Source organism: Arachis ipaensis, chromosome B3, assembly GCF_059453495.1.
Source record: "Arachis ipaensis isolate K30076 ecotype BB chromosome B3, ASM5945349v1, whole genome shotgun sequence".
Lineage (NCBI taxonomy): Eukaryota > Viridiplantae > Streptophyta > Magnoliopsida > Fabales > Fabaceae > Arachis > Arachis ipaensis.
In genome coordinates this window covers 512686-532850 of record NC_142438.1, presented here as the reverse complement: position 1 = coordinate 532850, position 20165 = coordinate 512686, and the positions used below count along the sequence as shown (strand labels likewise).

The 20165-nt window shown below is 32.7% G+C and overlaps 4 protein-coding genes across 6 annotated transcripts; 1 reads left to right on the top strand and 3 right to left on the bottom strand.

Annotated features, from left to right (window-relative positions):
• The first annotated feature begins 3096 nt into the window (after positions 1-3096).
• On the top strand, positions 3097-7563 carry LOC107629456 (transferases/nucleotidyltransferase). Its single transcript, XM_016332257.3, has 13 exons — positions 3097-3511; positions 3647-3742; positions 3920-3997; positions 4590-4670; positions 4758-4977; positions 5055-5113; positions 5489-5538; positions 5631-5718; positions 5804-6061; positions 6171-6263; positions 6410-6514; positions 6650-6766; positions 7131-7563. Exons 1-13 carry the CDS (start codon positions 3440-3442, stop codon positions 7194-7196), a joined length of 1383 nt encoding a protein of 460 aa, XP_016187743.1. The 5' UTR covers positions 3097-3439; the 3' UTR covers positions 7197-7563.
• A 1242-nt stretch (positions 7564-8805) lies between these two features.
• On the bottom strand, positions 8806-13923 carry LOC107629457 (putative CoA ligase CCL12). 3 transcript variants are annotated; one of them, XM_016332258.3, is made up of 14 exons: positions 13402-13923; positions 13197-13326; positions 12861-13120; positions 12508-12709; positions 12352-12392; positions 11848-11976; positions 11680-11756; positions 11372-11592; positions 11197-11291; positions 10904-11120; positions 10620-10745; positions 9761-9859; positions 9337-9543; positions 8806-9192 (listed from the first exon to the last, which is right to left on the bottom strand). In XM_016332258.3, exons 1-14 carry the CDS (start codon positions 13668-13670, stop codon positions 9079-9081), a joined length of 2187 nt encoding a protein of 728 aa, XP_016187744.1. In that variant the 5' UTR covers positions 13671-13923; the 3' UTR covers positions 8806-9078. The 3 variants fall into 3 exon arrangements, with proteins under 3 accessions (XP_016187744.1, XP_016187745.1, XP_088365906.1); XM_016332259.3 differs by having other exon boundaries at positions 11680-11753; XM_088509780.1 differs by lacking the exons at positions 13197-13326; positions 13402-13923 and having other exon boundaries at positions 12902-13077.
• A 1283-nt stretch (positions 13924-15206) lies between these two features.
• On the bottom strand, positions 15207-16288 carry LOC107629459 (putative CoA ligase CCL12). The gene is made up of 3 exons (XM_016332261.3): positions 16122-16288; positions 15806-15904; positions 15207-15588 (listed from the first exon to the last, which is right to left on the bottom strand). Exons 1-3 carry the CDS (start codon positions 16140-16142, stop codon positions 15376-15378), a joined length of 333 nt encoding a protein of 110 aa, XP_016187747.2. The 5' UTR covers positions 16143-16288; the 3' UTR covers positions 15207-15375.
• An 880-nt stretch (positions 16289-17168) lies between these two features.
• On the bottom strand, positions 17169-18273 carry LOC107629458 (constitutive photomorphogenesis protein 10). Its single transcript, XM_016332260.3, has 4 exons — positions 17948-18273; positions 17763-17836; positions 17486-17633; positions 17169-17401 (listed from the first exon to the last, which is right to left on the bottom strand). Exons 1-4 carry the CDS (start codon positions 18150-18152, stop codon positions 17304-17306), a joined length of 525 nt encoding a protein of 174 aa, XP_016187746.2. The 5' UTR covers positions 18153-18273; the 3' UTR covers positions 17169-17303.
• Positions 18274-20165: the final 1892 nt, after the last annotated feature.

The following is a 20165-nucleotide window of genomic DNA, read 5'->3' as shown; positions in this document are numbered from 1 at the left end:
TTGTGATTTCGTGCACCACTCAACTATTTCTTCAACTCATTAATCTTCAAAGCATTCTTGCTCATAATCAAAATATCATCCACATAAAGTAAAAGAATGATAAAATCACTATCAGAAAACTTTTGCATAAATACACAATGATCTGAAGTTGTCTTATGGTAACCATGCTCCTCCATAATAGATTTAAACTTCTTATTCCATTGTTTTAGAGTTTGGTTCAACCCATAAAGACTCTTATTAAGTTTGCATACAAGGTCTTCATTTTCTTTAACAACAAAGTCTTCCGGTTACTTCATGTAGATTTCTTTGTCCAAATCACTATGAAAAAAATTATCTTCACATCCATTTGCTCAATCTCCAGATCAAGAGAAGCTGCTAATCCAAGTACAGTACGAATGGATGACATCCTCACTATAGGAGAAAAAATCTTCTCAAAATCAACACCTTTTCTCTGGCTAAAGCCTTTAACAACCAATCCACCTTTATATCGAGGTTTAAAATTGTGTTCTTCATTCTTGATTCGAAATATCCATTTGTTCTTTAAAGTTTTCATATCCTTAGGTAGCTTCACTAACTCATAAGTATCATTTTTAAGTAAGGAGTTTATTTTTTTGTATAGTTTCAAGTCATTAAACTTTGCTTCCATCTTCAATAGCCTCTCCGTAACATTCAGGTTCTTCCATATTTGTCAACAAAACAAAATAAACTCATGTGTAAAATACCTTGATGAATGCTTTCGCTCTCTTGTAGATCTTCTGAGTGTATTTGCAGGGATTTTTAAAGTTGGTTATTCATCATGATCATCATCACTAACTTCATGATGTGTCAGATCAACTGTTTCATCTTCACTTGCACCTGTATCATACTTATTATTGTGAGCTTCAATTTTACCATCTTTCACCATAGGCGTAGAGAAAATAATATCCAAGTTAGAAAAATCATCCCTAGATTGAACCATTAACTTCTCTGCATTATCAATATCCTTCAATGTTTGCTCTTTAACAAAGACAATATCTATACTTTGAATCACCTTTTTGTTAATAGGATCATAAAAACCTGTAACCAAACTCATTCATGCCATAGCTAATAAAAATACACTGCCTAATCTTTACATCAAGAGTGATCATAATTAGGGCCATTAAAAATGATCATTCTACTAATATTAATATTAGCCTCCATTGTCCATAGAATCACAATTCTAGAAAAATACCAACAAGCTCTGATACCAATATGAAAGAGCTTAGCAGCAAAAGCAACATAAATATTCAACACAAAAATAATATGGAAGCACTCATAAAATAATATGGCAGCAACTATGAGTAAGGAAATATATCAAGTAAAGCAAAAACAAGAACACACCGATATTTTAACATGAAAATCCCTCAATGTGAGAGGTAAAAATCACAAATCGTCCAAACCAATAAAATAGTTCTACTATAATCAAATATGGGATACAAGAGAATTTCAAATAAAACATAAATCGTGCATACAATCAGCCAAAACACCAAAATACCAAAACTTACAAATGAGTAACAAGAAGATGAAAAATATCCAAAATCATTGTTCGAAGTTAATTTCTCCCACTACAGACCTTCAATCAACATCTCCATTGTCTAGAATGACGAACAAAATGAGATGAACCTGCAATCCAAATTTCAATATGATCCAACGGTGAACGAATGAGAACTGCTGTTTAAAATCTGCTATTCTGCATAAAAATGAGATTTTGTTTTTCCTTCTTCTCTCACACTCTTGTGGATACTCTCTTTTACTCTCAATGACCCCCCAAAATTCATTAGGTTAGTTGTAAAAGGATGTAAAAAGACATTCCAAAAAATTTAAACTTAAATCTCACGTAAAAGAAAAATAAGCGAATATATACATAATGAAATTCTTATTATTAATTTGTTATCTTATTACAAAGACAATATTTTAATTGTATATAAATTTAAATTTTAAATTTGTACAAGATCTTAACTAAATCCAAATCTATATCAAGTTGAACTGTGATTTAATTTAAAAAAAAATATTTTTAAACAAGATAAATTTTAAATTTAAAATAAGATAATATTTAAATTTAGAATGTAGTTTATATTTAAAATCAATAATAAATTTCATATTATATATATGTATGTCAATAATAAAAGAAATATATAATTTTATTCTTTTATTCTTACATACACAAAAGTCTAATTTTTGAAAAAAAAAATTATACAAAAAATTACAAGAAGTTTTTAATTAAGTCTATTGGTCAAAAAGTTAACGGGAAAATTTAACTTCTCGATATATATATAATACTTTTGTACAATCAATTTTTTTATTAATATATTCAGATATTTATATTTATTTTATATTATTTAAATAAAATTATAAATACAAAAATAAATAAATAAAATTACTTTATTATTTTTACTGTTTGATATATTGAAATTCTTTAATTATATTAGAGGAATCACTCTTTTATTATAGAAAAAAGTATTAAATTGATCTTCTACGTTTGGGCATAATTCTGTTTTGGTCCTTAAAGTTTAAAGTGTCCTATTTGAATTCAAAATAGTTTCATTTAACTTCAATGTAGTCTCACTATGATGTCAAAGTTAAATAATTAGAATGTCCTACATGACAGTATTATAAAAACAAGATCGATAATTTGAAGAACAAGTACAAACTCCAGAGATACAAAATCAATCGTGGATGCATCAATACTTTTATTTATCATTTTTTTCAATTTAAATGAAATATTTTCTATATAATTAAGGAGAATGATAAATAAATGTATTGATGTACCACAGTTAATTTTGTACCTTTGGAGCTTGTACTTATTATCTAAGATTATCAAACTTGTTTTTGTACTGCTGTCATATAAGACATTCAGTAAATTATTTAACTTTGACCTTATGATGGAACTAATTTGAAGCTAAATAAAACTTTTTTAAATTTAAATAGAACACTTTAAACCTTAAAGACCAAAATAGAATTACAGGCCAATTTAATACTTTATCCTTTATTATATATATAACCTTTTTTTTTTTCAAATAAGAGAGATGGAGAATATCCATACTCCAAAGTATGAGGGACAATCTCACAAAATAGACCATTTACCATCTTCTAATTTTTATACTTGATACAAGCACATCCTAAAATTGAAGGTCTTTCACAGAAAAACCAACATTGTTGTTAGATTTGCATTCATTGCTTGCATGAGAATGTGAGATTATTACTAGATTTCATTAACAAATTAATTATCAATACATAACCTCAACATGCTAAAAAGTAAAAACTGGAGCTTAAAATGCAAGGGCAGATTAGTAATAAACAATAATCAGAATCGTGTCTGGTTTGGGCTCGGCGAGTGAGTGCTCCGCTGGCCGCAGTGAAGACATCCGAGATTTGGGATACAGAATCGAAAACCCTCCGAAAGCCCTTCCTTTCTTCAGCGATGATCATGGACTTTCAAGTCGTTGTTCTCGCCGGCGGGGTCTCCAAGAAACTCCTCCCTCTCGTTTCCAAGGTACTCTCTCTCTCTCTCTGCTTCTTCGGAGGATGAAAAATTGCCGCTATCGGAGAATGCTTCCAAGTAAACCCTATTTTCGGACGTCTAAATGTGTAGTTGAAACATTTCTTTTCGTCTCGTTTCGTTTCGCAGGAGATTCCGAACGCCTTGCTTCCGGTGGCGAACCGGCCTGTTATCTCTTACGTGCTCGAGCTATTGGAGCTTAGCAACCTCAAAGATCTCATTGTGGTAATGTGCTAATTACTCTAATTTTGCTTAGCTAGTCTATCGTTTTCATTTGTAATTCTTCTAACTGATAGTGATAGATGCATAGGTTATAGTACTGATTGATAATTAGCGATTGTCGTGAATTGGCAATGGAATTTTCAGCTGAGAGTTAATTGCTGATGCTGTTTTGATGAGTAGGTAGTCGAAGGCGAAGATGCTGCTCTTAATGTTGGGGGCTGGATATCGGCGGCTTATGCTGATCGCCTCCATGTCGAGGTAACTACTCTATTTTGTGCCTATGCCGTATGACAGGATTAGGGCAGTATTATGATCAATCATTTAAGGGAACAACGGTTTTTTTCTCTTCCTATATAGAGTATTGTTTTTCTCTCATTACAATGCTATAATATTGTTTTATTTCGGTAACCAATGGCACCTAGTGAGTTAAGATTTGGATGCTGTTGTTGTGTAAAGCCTAATTAGAGGATAGTGATCTCTGTGTCTGATTCCAAGACTTGATTGAAAAAGGAATTATATCTGACTGAATCAAACTTAGAACATAACTAAATAAATAAATAGTTTGAAGACTTGAAAGGTGGGAAGTACAAGGGCTATAATGTTGACTATTATTATGTTATTTTATCACTTTTCATGATCAAATTTATGAATTTTTATTGTAAAAAACTCACCTGCAACATTTAACATATCCTGCTAAGAAGATTCTATAATTATGGAATTTTTTTGGGTGCCAAAGGTCGTTAGCTCTATATATATCCCAGTAGTGAATATACTCATTCCGTATAAGTGCTATATGTGTGAATTATTTTTATTTTATTTATTTTTTGGTGTGTGTTTGAAAATGTCCCAGGTTGCTGCAGTTCCCGAGGATGTAGGAACTGCTGGTGCTATTCGAGCGATTGCACACCACCTAACTGCTAAGGACATATTGGTGAATAACCGAATATCCCTATCCCTTGTAGTCTTAACTCTGACATCTAAACAAAATTGTTGAATTATTGTCTTGTTTTCTCTGCAGGTTGTCAGTGGTGATCTTGTTTCTGATGTGCCACTTGGTGCAGTTGCAGCTACTCATAGGCGGCATGATGCTGTTGTCACTGCTATGCTTTGTTCTGCTCCTGTAAGTGGGCCTTCAGAGTCAGGATCCTCTGGTGGGAAAGACAAAACCAAGAAACCTGGCCGCTATAACTTGATAGGATTGGATCCCACACAACAGTTCTTACTTCACATAGCAACTGGTAAGATATCAAGCTTTTCCTTATAGATGGCACTATACCTTTATGTGTTTTAATGTAAAAGCTGCAACTCTTTTCAGGAGCTGAAGTTGAAAAAGATCTCCGAGTTCAGAAGAGCATACTCCGTGCAGCTGGCGAGGTATTTTTATCTTCCTTGAATTTGAACCTTCCTAGTTCCTACTACCTATAACTTCTCTGATATAAGAGACTCTTCTTCTTTAACTGTGGGAATTCAGTGTTTCTAAAACATAACTTGAAACCACATGTTTCTTCTATTTATACTTATTGCATATCTTTTTCTGCACATTTATTTTATTTTCTATCTGCTCAGGCCTCGGAGGTGAAAGTTTTTATTATGCTTGTATTCAGAAATGCACAGATGTTTTAACTGGTAGAAAAAACATTTTTTAATGGAACTATGAGTGTGCTATCTGAATAGTAGAAAATTAAATGGAAGACTTTATGCCCTTATCCTTATTTATTTAATTTTCTGTTTTTTTTATCTTTCATGCAGATAGAAATCAGAGCTGATTTAATGGATGCTCACTTGTATGCATTCAAAAGGTATGTTTATTTAATTTTCAGCTTCTATCTATATTCTATGTTGTATATTATAAATGATTTGCTTGTATCTTAAATACATATTTTTCTTGCAGATCAATTTTACAAGAAGTTTTAGATCAAAAGGGTACATTTCATAGCCTAAAACATGATGTATTGCCATATCTTGTCCGAAGCCAACTGGTTAGTTGTTTAAGGTTTGCATAGATGTAGTTTAAATTTTTTTGTGGGATTTTAACCTAATTCAAAATTTTGAAATGAGAGGTAGAAATCAGAAGCATTACTGAATGGCGTAGCACAAGTAGAAGAAAATGGAACCGAGAAGATTATTGCTCAAAGCAATCAACAAATGTTATCACAAATACTTGCTAATGCATCTGAGCGGACGTTTCATCAACGATATGCTTTGAGTCCTAATGGCACTTCTTTCAGAAAAACTCATAAATGTTGTGTTTATATTGCCGGAAGCAACAGGTATTGTGCTCGCTTGAATTCTATACAAGCATACAGCGATATAAATCGAGATGTAAGTTTGTCATATTAATTATGTTGTTTATCAAGCACTTGATATTGTCTTGCATTTTACTTTGTGTACATTCAACTTTATTGGGTTATATTTATTTTTAATGTGACAGGTGATAGGAGAAGCTAATCATTTGTCAGGGTATTCATTCTCTGCTCAAAATAACATTATCCATCCTTCAGCAGAGCTTGGAGCAAAAACAACTGTAAGTTAATTAAGCACAGTGCAAAGTTCAAGTTCAAGTGCAACTGGTTTATGTATTTGTACAGTAACACTGCTATCTGATATACAGTATTCTGCATTGCTTTTACTTTCCCATCTTAAAGTTCATATGCTCTTGATTTGTTTTAGGTAGGACCACATTGTATGCTTGGGGAAGGTTCACAGATGGGTGACAAATGCAGTGTGAAACGGTCTGTCATTGGCCGTCACTGCAGGATAGGTGCAAATGTTAAGGTGGGACGATATGTGTGTGATTCTCTCTAATCCTCATTGATCAGCAACGCTGGCTTGCATCTAACTCGGGTGATGTATTTACTATGTAAAAGTAGTTTATAGTAATTCCCTCATTTTTCGCTATTATGGTTGCAGGTTGTTAATTCAATAGTTATGAATCATGTTACCATTGGTGACGGTTGTTCAATCCAAGGTTCAGTTATCTGCAGCAACGTACAGCTACAAGAACGTGCCGTACTAAAAGATTGTCAAGTAATTCACTTCTCTTGTTTTTTGAGTAATATCTTAATCAGTCTCCAGAAATTTAGTTAGAAATTTTAGTTCCCAACAAATTTTAATTACCAAATTGGTTTCCAACTTTTTATTTTTAGACAAATCAGTCTCACGTTATACTCTGCCAAAATGTTTAGGCAAATCAGTCTTCATCGTTGTTTAATAAAGATATGACGGTCTCTAAGACATTTTTAAAATTCTCAGATCAGTCATTTCATGTAGATGAATAATTTGATTTGTGGACTAATTTGTCCATAAAATAAAAATTTGAGGACTAATTTGAGATATTACTTATTTTTATGGTTGCAATGTGAACTGGACCTTGATGTTGCCGGTGTTGCAGGTCGGAGCAGGTTTTGTGGTTGCTGCTGGTAGTGAGTGCAAAGGGGAGGTCTTAGCTAAGAAATGAAATAGAGGTTATAATCCAGGTTGGGGTAATACGTAAGACAGTGACATCTATCCACTTCAGTTCGGTATAGGTTTGAAGCAAAATTTTGTGCTTGACTGGCAGTACAATTTGATGATGAGATATTGGCAGGGGAAAGAAATCTTAAATGTTTCGAATTTGTATTTCTGTCCTTTGCTTTTTCATTCTGTCACAAGTTTAGAAATGGCTTCAGTTGGTGTTGAGTATCTATTTGTGTAAATGACTACCCATTGTTTCCTTGTCATCAAAGTCTTGTGAATGAATTTACAGGAGGCATACGGTTGGTGTCGCATTGCGGTACTAAAGCACTATGAACCAACACCAGCACCTCCTTCTGTATTTGGCCAAATTTTGGGTCACATTTTTCTTTTATTCTTCCCTCCCTCCCCCCCCCCCCCCCTCTTCTCTTTTTTTCCCTTTTTTTTTCCTTTCCCTCGCTTTAGGATATATCAGTAATGATAACGTTGGTGATGAATTTCTATTTTCATTTGATGTTTACTTTATGCCAATTCAGAGTTCAGAGTTCGTAGTTCAGTATGGATGATTCCTCATACCTTGGGGGATATTAATTGAACGGAGTCGCGTTGAAGCCATAAACGCAACGCATCCTATTGGTTGTCAACGTTGTGCTGATTCTATATTTCTGTAATGGAAAAGTCAAGCGCCAGTAATTTTGTTAAATTCTGGCCAGCATGTAACCAGCAAAGAAAAGTGTGCCATTGGATGAAATCTCACACCAATCTCACACCATTAAAACTATCATTGATGGCTATAAATTATATCTTTCCAATAGTTTTTTTTGGATCTTTTTAGTTTAAACTTTACACGTGTTCATGAATTTAACTGCATAATAATTTTGACAAGACTCCGGAGGTTGAGGTGTTAGAAATTTTATGAGTCGATCCTTGATTTAGTTACATGTCAATTCAGTATATGTAATGCTAGACACGTGGTTCACTCTCAAGAATGGACAATGGAAATTCCGTTGAGTTGTTGTGTTCGCTTGTTGGACACATTTTGGATATGATATTTATTAACAGTTGTTTGACACGCGTGTCTGTTGTGTTCAATCGTGTCTTAATAAAAAATAAAAAAATTTTTTTTGGACACGTTTGAACACACTTAAATACCATCACGTGTGAACGTGTTCAATCTTATTCTTAACATATATTTTTGAAATAAATTTAGATATAGTATATATTATTATTTATTAAAATAAAAAATATTTTAAGTAGTTGATATAATTAAAATAAGACATTAAAAGTAATTAAAAAATTTAATTTATATTTTAATATCAATAAAATATCAAAATATCATTACAATTTATTTAAAAAATATTTTATATTTTATATGTATGCGTATCTTTGTGTCTTATAAGATTTTAAAATTTGCGTATTAATGTATCCCGTGATTATCGTCATTTTTGTCATGCATATTCGTTCCGGGATTATCGTCATGTGTCCTTTAATATTTTACTAATAAACTTAGTAGATTTTTGATGAATTTTACGATTGATTTTTAGAAAGAAAATACCAAGTAAATTTTTTGAAAAAAATTTGGTGATAGACGTTAATTCTTTTATAATACCAAATAAACTACTGAAAAAAATTGAATTTATAGGTCACTAAAATTTTTTAATATGAAATAATTCATCCTAAAACTTTTGATTGATTTCCCATTTATTCTTTACCAAAGGGGTATTAGAATAATGCTTATTGCGTACTTATTATCTATAAATTCACTAGTATACAAATGCATTTTTCTGAGTACATTGCATATTCTTTCTTCACTTAATAAGTTCCATTGGGCTTGAAAGGGAACTCGTTGCATAGCTCTGGTCTGTTGGGAACCAATGATGATGTCCCTAAAGTCTGCTATGAAGTGATAGCTCACGCTTCATTTGATCCCTCAGAACTCTCCTCAGTAGTTTGTTCGAAGCTGTTCGAGGAAACTCAGCCACAATTTTCACGGTGCTTACCTGTTTACGTAATACCAAGAGTGTCACTATTGTTAATTCATAACCGAATCATATTGATTTCCCTTCCCAGCTCAACAATAAACTAACTGCATTCTATTCATATTTGTAACTGTAATCGCCTAAAATCAATCATGAGTGTCAAACCTTAAACAAAGGATTAAGGTTGCTCTGAATGGCTTTAGAGAATTTCTTTTTCAGAGTTTCTACATCGGAACTGTATCCTTTCTTCAAAACTACAAATATAATAAGTTGTTCAGGGCCTCCACTTGCAGGAGCCACACTGATTGCAGCTGTCTCCATAATGCATTCATCGGCCCTGTCGCATACACGCTCAATTTCTACAGAACTTGTCTGCATATCATTACATTAACACACCATTCCAAGTAATTAAGAAGAACAGCCCTTCCAAGAATGCTAATATAAAGAACAGAAATGATCATGTGAGTTTTTAAGAATTTTCAGAGTGACCCTTCAATTACAAATTTACATAGTAGCTCACATTCTTATTAAGTTTATTCATGCCATAGTCATGGAAAGATACATCACTCTAACACCATAAATTTAATACCTTTATTCCACCAAGATTCATGGTGTCATCAGCTCTTCCTTGCACAACAAAATACCCACCAACAGTTCTCTTCACTATATCTCCATGTCTCCTAAGTACCTGCTAGTGAATCCATAGTTCAAATCATATTCCGTATAGGCTATTCCCCATTCCCAATTATTTTGAGTTTCCATTTGCAAACAAATAGTTGTTTTTATGCGAACATGTTCTTGAAATCTGATGGATTATGCTATTTTTTGGCATAGAAGAATAAATATTTTGAAATAGGATAAAGTACTATTTGGTTTCCAACGTTTGAGTCAAATTATAATCTGGCGCTAACATTTCAAATGTCTTATTTCTATCCCAAAAAATTTCAAACGGGTTCAATATTGTCCTATCATTAAATTTGACACGAATAATTAAAAGAAGTGGACGTTAACAACGTTATTGTTAAGTCATATCTTTTTTTGTATGTTAGAAAACCATAACGAAAACCTTCTTATGACACTTCTTGTCGATTTCCTTCTTGTAAAAAAAATCCCAAACCCTATCAATCAATCATCAACGCTCCAGAATCAAAGGAAAAATCTTTTACATTGGTGATCGTTGGTGGATCGATTTTATTTATGTACCGAAACCAAACATTATTGCCTTTTCAATATGCTAATTGTTCCTGTCAAATTTAATTGTGGGACAACATTAAACATGTTTGAAACTTTTTAAGACTGAATTAGGACGTTTAAAATATTAGATACCAAATTAGGATTCAGTCCAAACGTTGGAACCAAAATAATACTTTACCCCTTTCAAGATAGCTGCATCCAAAGGTGAAAACATTCATTGCAGCAGCACTAAGTATATTAACTGAAGCACGTACCTTTCCTTTGTAAATAGGCATTCCCTTAAAGTACACTTCATCATGATCAGCATTAAGCAATCTTTCAGTTGCTCCCATAATGTGAGGGAATAAGGCCACTTCACCAACACAAGGTACATCCTCTGGCTGTTATGTTTGTTAAAGATATAAAAAGGATAAGAAAAATATTTTGAAGAAAAGAACACTAATCCCAAAGATAACATTTTACACAAAGGTATTAGCATGATTGTTTGCAGTGTCAACTTGGAGCAAAATCATGTTATAAGGAAGAAAAATGTACTGACATAAGGATCTCCATTTCCATCAAGGATGACAAAGCCAGCTGTCATTGATGGTGTGCTAAATGTCGCAAAAGCTTGCGGCTGCAGTAAGCTTCCCATGACGTAACCAGATGCAAGCTCAGAACCACCACAAGTTTCGATGATTGGCTTGTAGTAAGATTTTGAGGAAAGCCAAAGGTCATCATCAACATTTGAGGTTTCTCCAGTGGAACAAAATGTTCTGCATATAACCACAGTTTTTCAGTTCATTTTTCATATCAATTGCTTGATTAATTTAGGCTTATGATAGAGACTACTTTATCTTTGTCCAATCCAAGCCTTCCATACATCGCGTATTCTTCCAAGCTTTTACTATGCTTGGAACTGTTCCCAAATGGGTAACACCTGCATCCTACACAACTATAGTTAAATGAATAAAGGGTTTTACATTGCAATTAAACTCTAAATTATTATTGTGTTTGGAAGAATCACCTGAACAAATTTTCCAAAACCACGGCCAAGAGGAGAACCATGGTAGAGAGCAAGAGTTGTGCCAGTTAGAAAACATGAATATAATAGAGTTGGTCCCATAACCCATCCTAAATTTGTAGGCCAGCAATAGACATCTCCGGCTTGAATATCAATGCAAGCCCATCCATCAGCAGCGCTACGTATTGGCGAAAGATGAGTCCAAGGAATAGCTTTTGGCTCCCCTGTGAAGGCAAGAAATATATATAAACAGAAGATCATCATAATGGTAAATAATCACTAATCGATGTTATTCAATTGAGAATATTTACCTGTGGTTCCAGATGAGAAAAGTATGTTAGTGACAGAATCAATTGATTGATATACCGGAGAGTAGTGTGGTGATCTGCTATGAATACACAAGAGAAACAATTCAACTTCTCACCTTTCTGATTTTAGTTGGGAAAACTGATTGTTAAGCAAACTCTAATGCACATTACCTTGGATGCTTCCTTCCAAAAGAGAGAAAAGCCTTCCATGATATGTCTTGTTCTCTTAATTGTACTCCTACATCGTCACCTATCACAGGTAGCACAATAACTTTACTTGCGCCTGCTTCCACGACTCGACTGCAAGGACCAAGGAGAACTAGTTTATGAGTGTAGCCATTAATTTGTAAAAAGAACAACCACCTTAATTTTCTTCATAAATTCAAGCATTAGTACAAGGAAGCTTGAGATTTCTCATTTCACAGGTTGTGAAGCAATCCAGTCTAAGGGGCATTCATGTTGCATTAAGCATCAATTGAATTGCAATCATCTATATTTAAAACATTGGCCAAAGAAGGGAAATAGTACAGTCATTCCAAAATATACGCTCACAAATACATTGTCAATTGTACCAGAAATAAAATACATCAGAAATAACCCTGTGGATACTAGTGGTTTAGACCAAAAGATGATTCTTTCAATGTTGCAACAACTATAAAGCCAACAAATGTTTACCTGTACAGAGGGAATTTCCTGCCACCTCGAGATATGAAATCCTGAAAACAAATTCAAGCTGACAAAGTCAAGGACCAACTCTTCTTAATGCTTATGCTATTAGATGAAGACTCACAAATGATTTTATATCAACAGCAGGCCAGTAAAAAGGATTACCTGTGTGAATATACCCTTTGCCTTAGATATGTGCAGGCGAGTTGCGATTTCTTTTGGTGCAAAGCTATCAGCAATTGAGACTACAACACATCCTGCGAGAACAATGGCCAAATATATAATGACAGCACTGGCTGTCATTTGCATGTCAATTGCAATTGCATCTCCCTTTGAGAACGTGGCTTCAATTGCATTGGCTACCAGCCTGAAATAAAATGAAAAAAACACATTAGAAAAGAGAAAACAGATTGAAAACTACTTCAAGTGGGGAAGAGAAAAATCAGAACAAAAGCGTGAGATACAACTAGGAAAAGAATAATAGCAGCATGATAAGTGAGGTAATCATAAGAGCATACGCTACTTGCTGTCGAAGTTGTTTGAGTGTGATATGATTCACCTCGGTATCATCAAATCCTTCATCCCTCCAGACAATGGCTAAACTGTCATCTGGTTTGTAGGGGCGTGTGCTCGGCTGCAAGCAGCAATCAGCAATATTCAAGACAGCTCCGGGAAGCCAAGTTCCTCCAGGCTTTGAGGGATCAGAAGTATCCAAAATGCACCTTGGAGCTTTAATGAATGAAACTGAGAGTTCTTTAAGAACAATGGACCAATACTCCTGCAGCAATAACAGGACACGTAATCAATCAAATGACCTAAATCAAGAGGGGGAGTGTTTGAGTGTTAGAACTTGCCTGAGGGTGTTCAACAGAGAATTTGTGAAAGAGACGGAAACTAGTAATGGGGTCTTTATAGGAATCTCCCAAGAGCTTAGGACCATATGTTTCCATGAGGCGACCCAAGTTGGTGCGTCTGGCCTGCTTCCTGGAATCAAAATTCAACAATGAAGATTGAACAGTGACAGATACATACTATAGAGATACAGTTAAGAGTACTTACAAAGAAGGGAACCAATATAGAGGAGGATCAGCATCATCGGAAGCATGGGAAGAAGAGTGATAGAGAGAGTAATAAACAAGTTGGTGGAGTGAATGAGGGTGAGATGGCTTCAGCACTCTCCGAGTCACAATTTGGCGCCAGATATCTGTAGATGAAACACAAAGGGACACAATTTCCCTCAAAACACCGTCAAATTGAATGGCTTCTGCCAGTGATAACCCTGCGTCCACAAAGTCCTTCACTTGCAACTCCCTTATGGTCTTTGCCATTTCCAGTTTCCAAGTCACAAGCAAGATTCAGCGCTGGTGTATTCTGTTAAGTTCTCAAAAGGGAAAAAGAAATGACTAAGAAAAGAAGTAGTTGGTGGAGAGGGGTAGTTGGTGACTAATGATTTCCGAATGAGGTGAACGGTGAACCACGTGATGCTTTACACCTAACCCCAACCCCTTAAACCCCGAATTCATATATGGGGTTGCCCGCAGACACCCAATTTCAGATTTGAATTCCATTAATTACGTTATTACTTTGGAGCTCAACTGTAACGTCAATTTTGTCAAACTACATTTAATTATAAATAATTATTTACATCCATAGTTCTAATTCTAAAAGATGTTTTATTAGTATAATCAATCCCATTAAGTTTTGTTTGTCTTAATACAAAACTTTTTATTAGGTACTCTAATTCTTTAATATATAGTATGCAACTTAAAAAGTCGGTAGAAAAAAGAAACGTGCAGTACAGGCGTACAGCTTCCAAATAGCCGCCATTTTTATTTATGGTAAAAACTTAGGTAAGTGACTTCACGTGAAGTTGATACTTGAGAGTCGTTAGATGAAAATTTAGTCAAATCACTTAAATTTTTTAACGGCTCTTAGATATCAATTTCGCGTAAATTCGACTGCAGTTGAGTTTCCATCTTTATTTATGATATTCTAGTTTGATGACTATATTTGACTATAATATTTTTTATTATTAAATAACGTTTTTTTAATATTACTTAAAAAAATATTACTAAAATATAAAAAAAATAGTTACTTTAATTTTAACAATATTTACATATTCACCGTAATAATCATAACATAGTTATATTAAAATTTACTCTTTTTTTTATTTACTTTAAAAAAATGATCTAAGAAATCAAAAGTAAAAATCTTGTTAACAATGTTATAAAAAAATTTAAATAGAAAATAGAAAGTAAATGTAATCTTTTTAAGTTTCATATTTATTTAATAAATTGAAAAAAAATTTATTTTTCATCCTCTCAATTAATATCCTTTAGTATACTTTTTAACTAAATCTTACTATTGATAAATTCCAGTAGTATACAAACTATGCATTCTTCCATGAGGACATTGAATTTTCTTTATTCAATTAAACAGATTCTACGAGACTGAAAGTGACTGAATCTCGTTGCATGGCTCTGGTTTGTTGGAAACCAATGATGATGTTGCTAAATTCTGCTGTGAAGTGATTGCTCACGCTTCATTTGATCCTTTAGAACTCTCCTCGGTAATTTGTTCGAAGCTGTTCGAGGGAAAATTCTGTTTTTTTTTTTTTTTTTAACTTTTTAATTTCAAATTAAATAAAAGTTTTCACAAAGCAAAAAAGAGGGAATTTCTCTTAGGAATGATATTTTTTGTTATTAGGATTCCTTTTCACATACAAATTGGTGTTTTATTTTGGATTTTTATTCATTTGGGACTAACGGGGCTCGAACCCGCAGCTTCCACCTTGACAGGGCGGTGCTCTGACCAATTGAACTACAACCCCAGGAAAGGGGCATACAGCATAGAAATTCTTATGCTTTTATTCAAACTTTTTGTTTTTATTATTTTAAATTATAGAATCAACGGCCCTTCACAACTCAAGAATATGGATCCATATGCCAGCCAATATTACTTTTTGCATGGCAATAAACTATCTGCATTCTATTCATATTTGTAACTGTAATTGCTTAAAATCAATCATGAGTGTCAAACCTTAAACAAAGGATTAAGGTTGCTCTGAATGGCTTTAGAGAATTTCTTTTTCAGAGCTTCTACATCGGAACTGTATCCTTTCTTCAAAACTACAAATATAACAAGTTGTTCAGAGCCTCCACTTGCAGGAGTGACACTGATTGCAGCTGTCTCCATAATGCATTCATCGGCCCTGTCGCATACACGCTCAATTTCTACAGAACTTGTCTGCATATCATTACATTAACACAACATTCCAAGTGATTAACAAGAACAGCCCTTCCAAGAATGCTAATGTAAAGAACAGAAATGATCATGTGAGTTTTTAAGAATTTTCAGAGTGACCCTTCAATTACAAATTTACATAGTAGTTCACATTCTTATTAAGTTTATGCATGCCATAGTCATGGAAAGATATAGCACTCTTACGCTATAAATTTAATACCTTTATTCCACCAAGATTCATGGTGTCATCAGCTCTTCCTTGCACAAGAAAATACCCACCAACAGTTCTCTTCACTATATCTCTATGTCTCCTAAGTACCTGCTAATAAACCCATTCCGAATAGACTATTCTCCTTCCCAATATTTCCAGAATTTCCATTTGCAAACAAGCAATTATGTATGCAAACATATTCTTGAAATATGATGGATTATGTTATTTTTTGGGTTTGAAGAACACATATTTCACTATAGCTGTATCTCAAAGTGAAAACATTCATTGCAGCGGCACTAAGTATATTATTAACTGAAGCATATACCTTTCCTTTGTAAATAGGCATTGGAAGAAGATTGATAGAGAGAGTAATAAACAAGTTGATGCAACGAATGAGGCTGCGATGGCTTCAGCACTCTCCGAGTCACAATTTGGAACCAGATATCTGTAAAGGAAACACAAAGGGAGAGAATTTCCCTCAAAACAGCATCAAATTCAATGGCTTCTGCCACTGATAAGCCTGCGTTCACAACGTCACGAACTCCCAGATCCCTTATGCTCTTTCCCCTTTCCACTCTCCTTCTTGCAAGCAAGCTTCGGCATTGTTCTATTCTGTAATGTTGTTCTTAAAAGGGAAAAAGAATGACTAAGAAATGTAGTAATTCATAGAGAGTAGTTGTTGACAAGTGAGTGTAGAATGAGTTGTAGTCTCAATGATGACCACGTGATGCTAAAGACATTTTTCTCTTATGTTAGGCAGCAGTTTACTACCTTAATTGAAAGTTAAACTTTTAATGTATAGTGGCGGGTGGCTTGAAGATGTGGTCATTTGGAGGGCTGAAGGAAAGGGACATGTTGTCAAATTCTCAAAAATAAATATTCTAATCAGTGAACAGAAAATACATTGAAGAAACAAAAATCTTGCTAACAAATACTCGAAAGGAACTCTTCAAAGATACTAAAATAGAAAATTTAAATAAAAAAATATAAATCAAATGTAAAGTCTTTAAGCTTTTTATGCATTAAATACATTAAAAAACCAAAGCTTTCCACTTTCATCCTCTTAACTAATCCTAAAGGCACTCTTTAACTTAATCCTATTACTTATCTTGCCATTTTTATAGTTTTGACAATACATTTAAATGGGATGATTGACTACCTTTTTCTGTTTGCCTAATGGACAGAGAACTATGAGACATTAATATTATGACAAATTCCGTTTTAAGTCCCAAACCTAATCTAACAGTGCAATAGTATGAGTTGGCTCAATATACCAGAGACACTGTTAATACATAACATTCCATATGTTGATTGAGCTTGACAAGTAGTAGAATTGATTGCGAATCACAAATTGAAAACATAGATTGAATTTGAGATAACAGCATCTTGCTTTATGTTATTACTGAAGCTTGTGAGAAGGAGATACAAGTATGAACTAGTATTCACATATAGACATAGTTGAACAACATGATACAAAAGAAGAAGTTAAAAAAAAGGCTTGAATAATTCACTTGGCAAATCGAGCAGTCCACTCTCCAGCAACAAGATCATGTTTTGCTTTGTTTTCCAAATACAAGTGAGCAATGCCAGGGACAACAGCGTTATCTGAAACAACCATTATCATAACTCTTAACTCTTAAGTAAATCCATTCCACATTATGGGGTTGAGAAGAGAGCGGAAGAACTTACAAGGGTCAGGATTTGTTAAAAGTGATCTAATTGCAGTGAGCACTTTGGTAATGGTTAGTGCTGGACTCCAACCATCCTTCAACATTCCGAGACTAACATGACCATCAGTGCCAACATTGCAGTGGTAAATGCGAGTTTTGAATACTACCTAAAACAGTTAAAAGAATCCAAGGCAGGACTTACATATTAAATTACTCAGAACAAAATCAGTTTACACAGGATTAAGTATTCTAATTCTAGGAAACAAAACATCGTGAAGATGATCAATTAGGAGTACCTGGGGAGGGTTGAAGGGATAATCGGGAGGAAAGATGATGTCAAGGAAGAATATGCCACCTTGGTATGCAGTTCCTGTAGACAAGTGAAAGAGGGAGAGAGAGAGAGAGAGAGAGCATGTATGAATTTAAGATTTGAATGGTTGAAATGAAAGAAATTGAATTGAAATAGCATAACAAAGCATACCAGGGGGGCCAATGATGGTGGCGATCCAGTGATAGAGGTTGTCGCCCTTGGGGCCGGCGGAGCAGTGCGGAGGAGGGTCGTTGTTGAGCTCCACCATCTCCCTATGAATCCTCTTCCCCGATGCTGAGGCAGAAGTTGTCGGCGCCCATGAATACGTTGGTGCTGAGCTCGAAGAGGGTCTTCCTCCTCCCGATGATGTCTTCATCACTCAGAGTCAGAGTCAGGGTCACACACAGCTGCAATCGCTTATTGGCATAGGCGCCTTATCTTTGTTTTAGTTGCTGTTGAGTAGATATCACTTGTTACTACTCATCAGTCATCATGTTTTGATTGTTAATATTTATTTTGAGATAGTAATTTTGTTGTTTCAACTTACTATTTTACTATTAAAACATCAAATTAATATATATAGAGTAATTACTCAAATCAGTCCCGGGAATTTTAGAATCGGGCATTTTAGTCTCCAAGAAAAAGTAATACACTGATCAGTCCTCAAGGTTTTACTCCGGCAGACAAATCAGTCTCCAGTTCATTTTTCGGCAGAATAATTATCCAAATCAGTTCCCAAAGATTTAAAAAACGGACATTTTAGTCTCCAAGAAAAACTAATGTACAAATTAATCCCCAACGTTTCTCTCTGTTAGACATAATAGTCTCCCGTCTAAAAATAAATAAAATAAAATAATTATTATTATTAATTGCACAATAATATTGTACTATATTTTTTGTATTTTTTAGACAAAAATAATGATAAATTTATTCATTAAATTCTTATATATATATAGTCACTCAATAATAATAATAATAATAATAATAATAATAATAATAATAATAATAATAATAATAATAATAATAATAAAATGATTAGAGATTATTTTACAAGAAATTCAAAATTAAAATCATTTGATATTTTTGTATTTAATATAATCAAAAGATGTTCTAGGTAAAAAAAATTATATATGTTTATATTAAAAAATATGTATTAAAACAAAATATTTTAATTTGAATTTATATTAAATACATATTTTTTAAAATAGTACATCTTTTGATTATATTAAATACAAAAATATCAAATGATTTTAACCTTGATTTTTTTGTAAAATAATCTCTAATAATTTTATTTATTATTATTATTATTAATTACATAATAATATTATACCATGATTTTTTGTATTTTCTAGATAAAAATAATGATAAATTTATTCATTAGATTCTTATATATGTATTTATATATATATATATATATAGTCACTCAATAATAATAATAATAATAATAATAATAATAATAATAATAATAATAATAATAATAATTATTATTATTATTATTAGAGATTATTTTATAAGAAATTTAAGGTTAAAACCATTTGATATTTTTGTATTTAATATAATCAAAAGATGTACTATTTTAAAAAATATGTTTGTATTAAAAAAATATGTATTTAATATAAATTCAAATTAAAATATTTTGTTTTAATACATATTTTTTAATATAAACATATATAATTTTTTTTTACATAGGACATATTTTGATTATATTAAATACAAAAATATCAAATGATTTTAACTTTGAATTTCTTGTAAAATAATATCTAATAATTTATTATTATTATTATTATTATTATTATTATTATTATTATTATTATTATTATTATTGAGTGACATATATATATAAGAATTTAATGAATAAATTTATCATTATTTTTGTCTAAAAAATAAAAAAAATATAGTACAATATTATTGTGCAATTAATAATAATAATTATTTTATTTTATTTTATTTTTGGACGGGAGACTATTATGTCTAACAGAGAGAAACGTTGGGGATTGATTTGTACATTAGTTTTTCTTGAGGACTAAAATGTCCGTTTTTAAAATCCTTGGGGACTGATCTGAGTAATTACTCTGCCGGAAAATGAACTAGGGATTGATTTGTCTGTCGGAGTAAAACTTTGGGGACTAATCTGTGTATTAATTTTTCTTGGGGACTAAAATGTCCGATTCTAAAATCCTCGGGGACTGATTTGGGTAATTACTCATATATATAAAATATATTTTAATATTACTTTTTAATTTTTTAAATTATTATTTTTTTCCCAAAGATAGACAATATTTATTTTATCATATAAAATGAGTACATTGTTATGTTCTGGTCCATACTTGAACACCAATTAATTAGAGAGGAATTTTCCAAAATGCCCTTACATGAAAACATAATAACC

Coding starts and splice junctions, on each gene's coding strand:
- LOC107629456 (XM_016332257.3), top strand. CDS start 3,440: ATGATCATGGACTTTCAAGTCGTTGTTCTCGCCGGCGGGGTCTCCAAG. Junction 3,512..3,646: donor TCCTCCCTCTCGTTTCCAAG/GTACTCTCTCTC, acceptor TTCGTTTCGCAG/GAGATTCCGAACGCCTTGCT. Junction 6,767..7,130: donor CCGTACTAAAAGATTGTCAA/GTAATTCACTTC, acceptor CCGGTGTTGCAG/GTCGGAGCAGGTTTTGTGGT.
- LOC107629457 (XM_016332258.3), bottom strand. CDS start 13,670: ATGGCAAAGACCATAAGGGAGTTGCAAGTGAAGGACTTTGTGGACGCA. Junction 11,977..12,351: donor AGGAAATTCCCTCTGTACAG/GTAAACATTTGT, acceptor TGGTCCTTGCAG/TCGAGTCGTGGAAGCAGGCG. Junction 11,292..11,371: donor GTTTTGGAAAATTTGTTCAG/GTGATTCTTCCA, acceptor ATAGTTGTGTAG/GATGCAGGTGTTACCCATTT.
- LOC107629459 (XM_016332261.3), bottom strand. CDS start 16,142: ATGCCTATTTACAAAGGAAAG. Junction 15,905..16,121: donor TGCCTATTTACAAAGGAAAG/GTATATGCTTCA, acceptor GTTTATTAGCAG/GTACTTAGGAGACATAGAGA. Junction 15,589..15,805: donor TGAATCTTGGTGGAATAAAG/GTATTAAATTTA, acceptor AATGATATGCAG/ACAAGTTCTGTAGAAATTGA.
- LOC107629458 (XM_016332260.3), bottom strand. CDS start 18,152: ATGAAGACATCATCGGGAGGAGGAAGACCCTCTTCGAGCTCAGCACCA. Junction 17,837..17,947: donor CACCATCATTGGCCCCCCTG/GTATGCTTTGTT, acceptor ACTTGTCTACAG/GAACTGCATACCAAGGTGGC. Junction 17,402..17,485: donor TTTAACAAATCCTGACCCTT/GTAAGTTCTTCC, acceptor TGGTTGTTTCAG/ATAACGCTGTTGTCCCTGGC.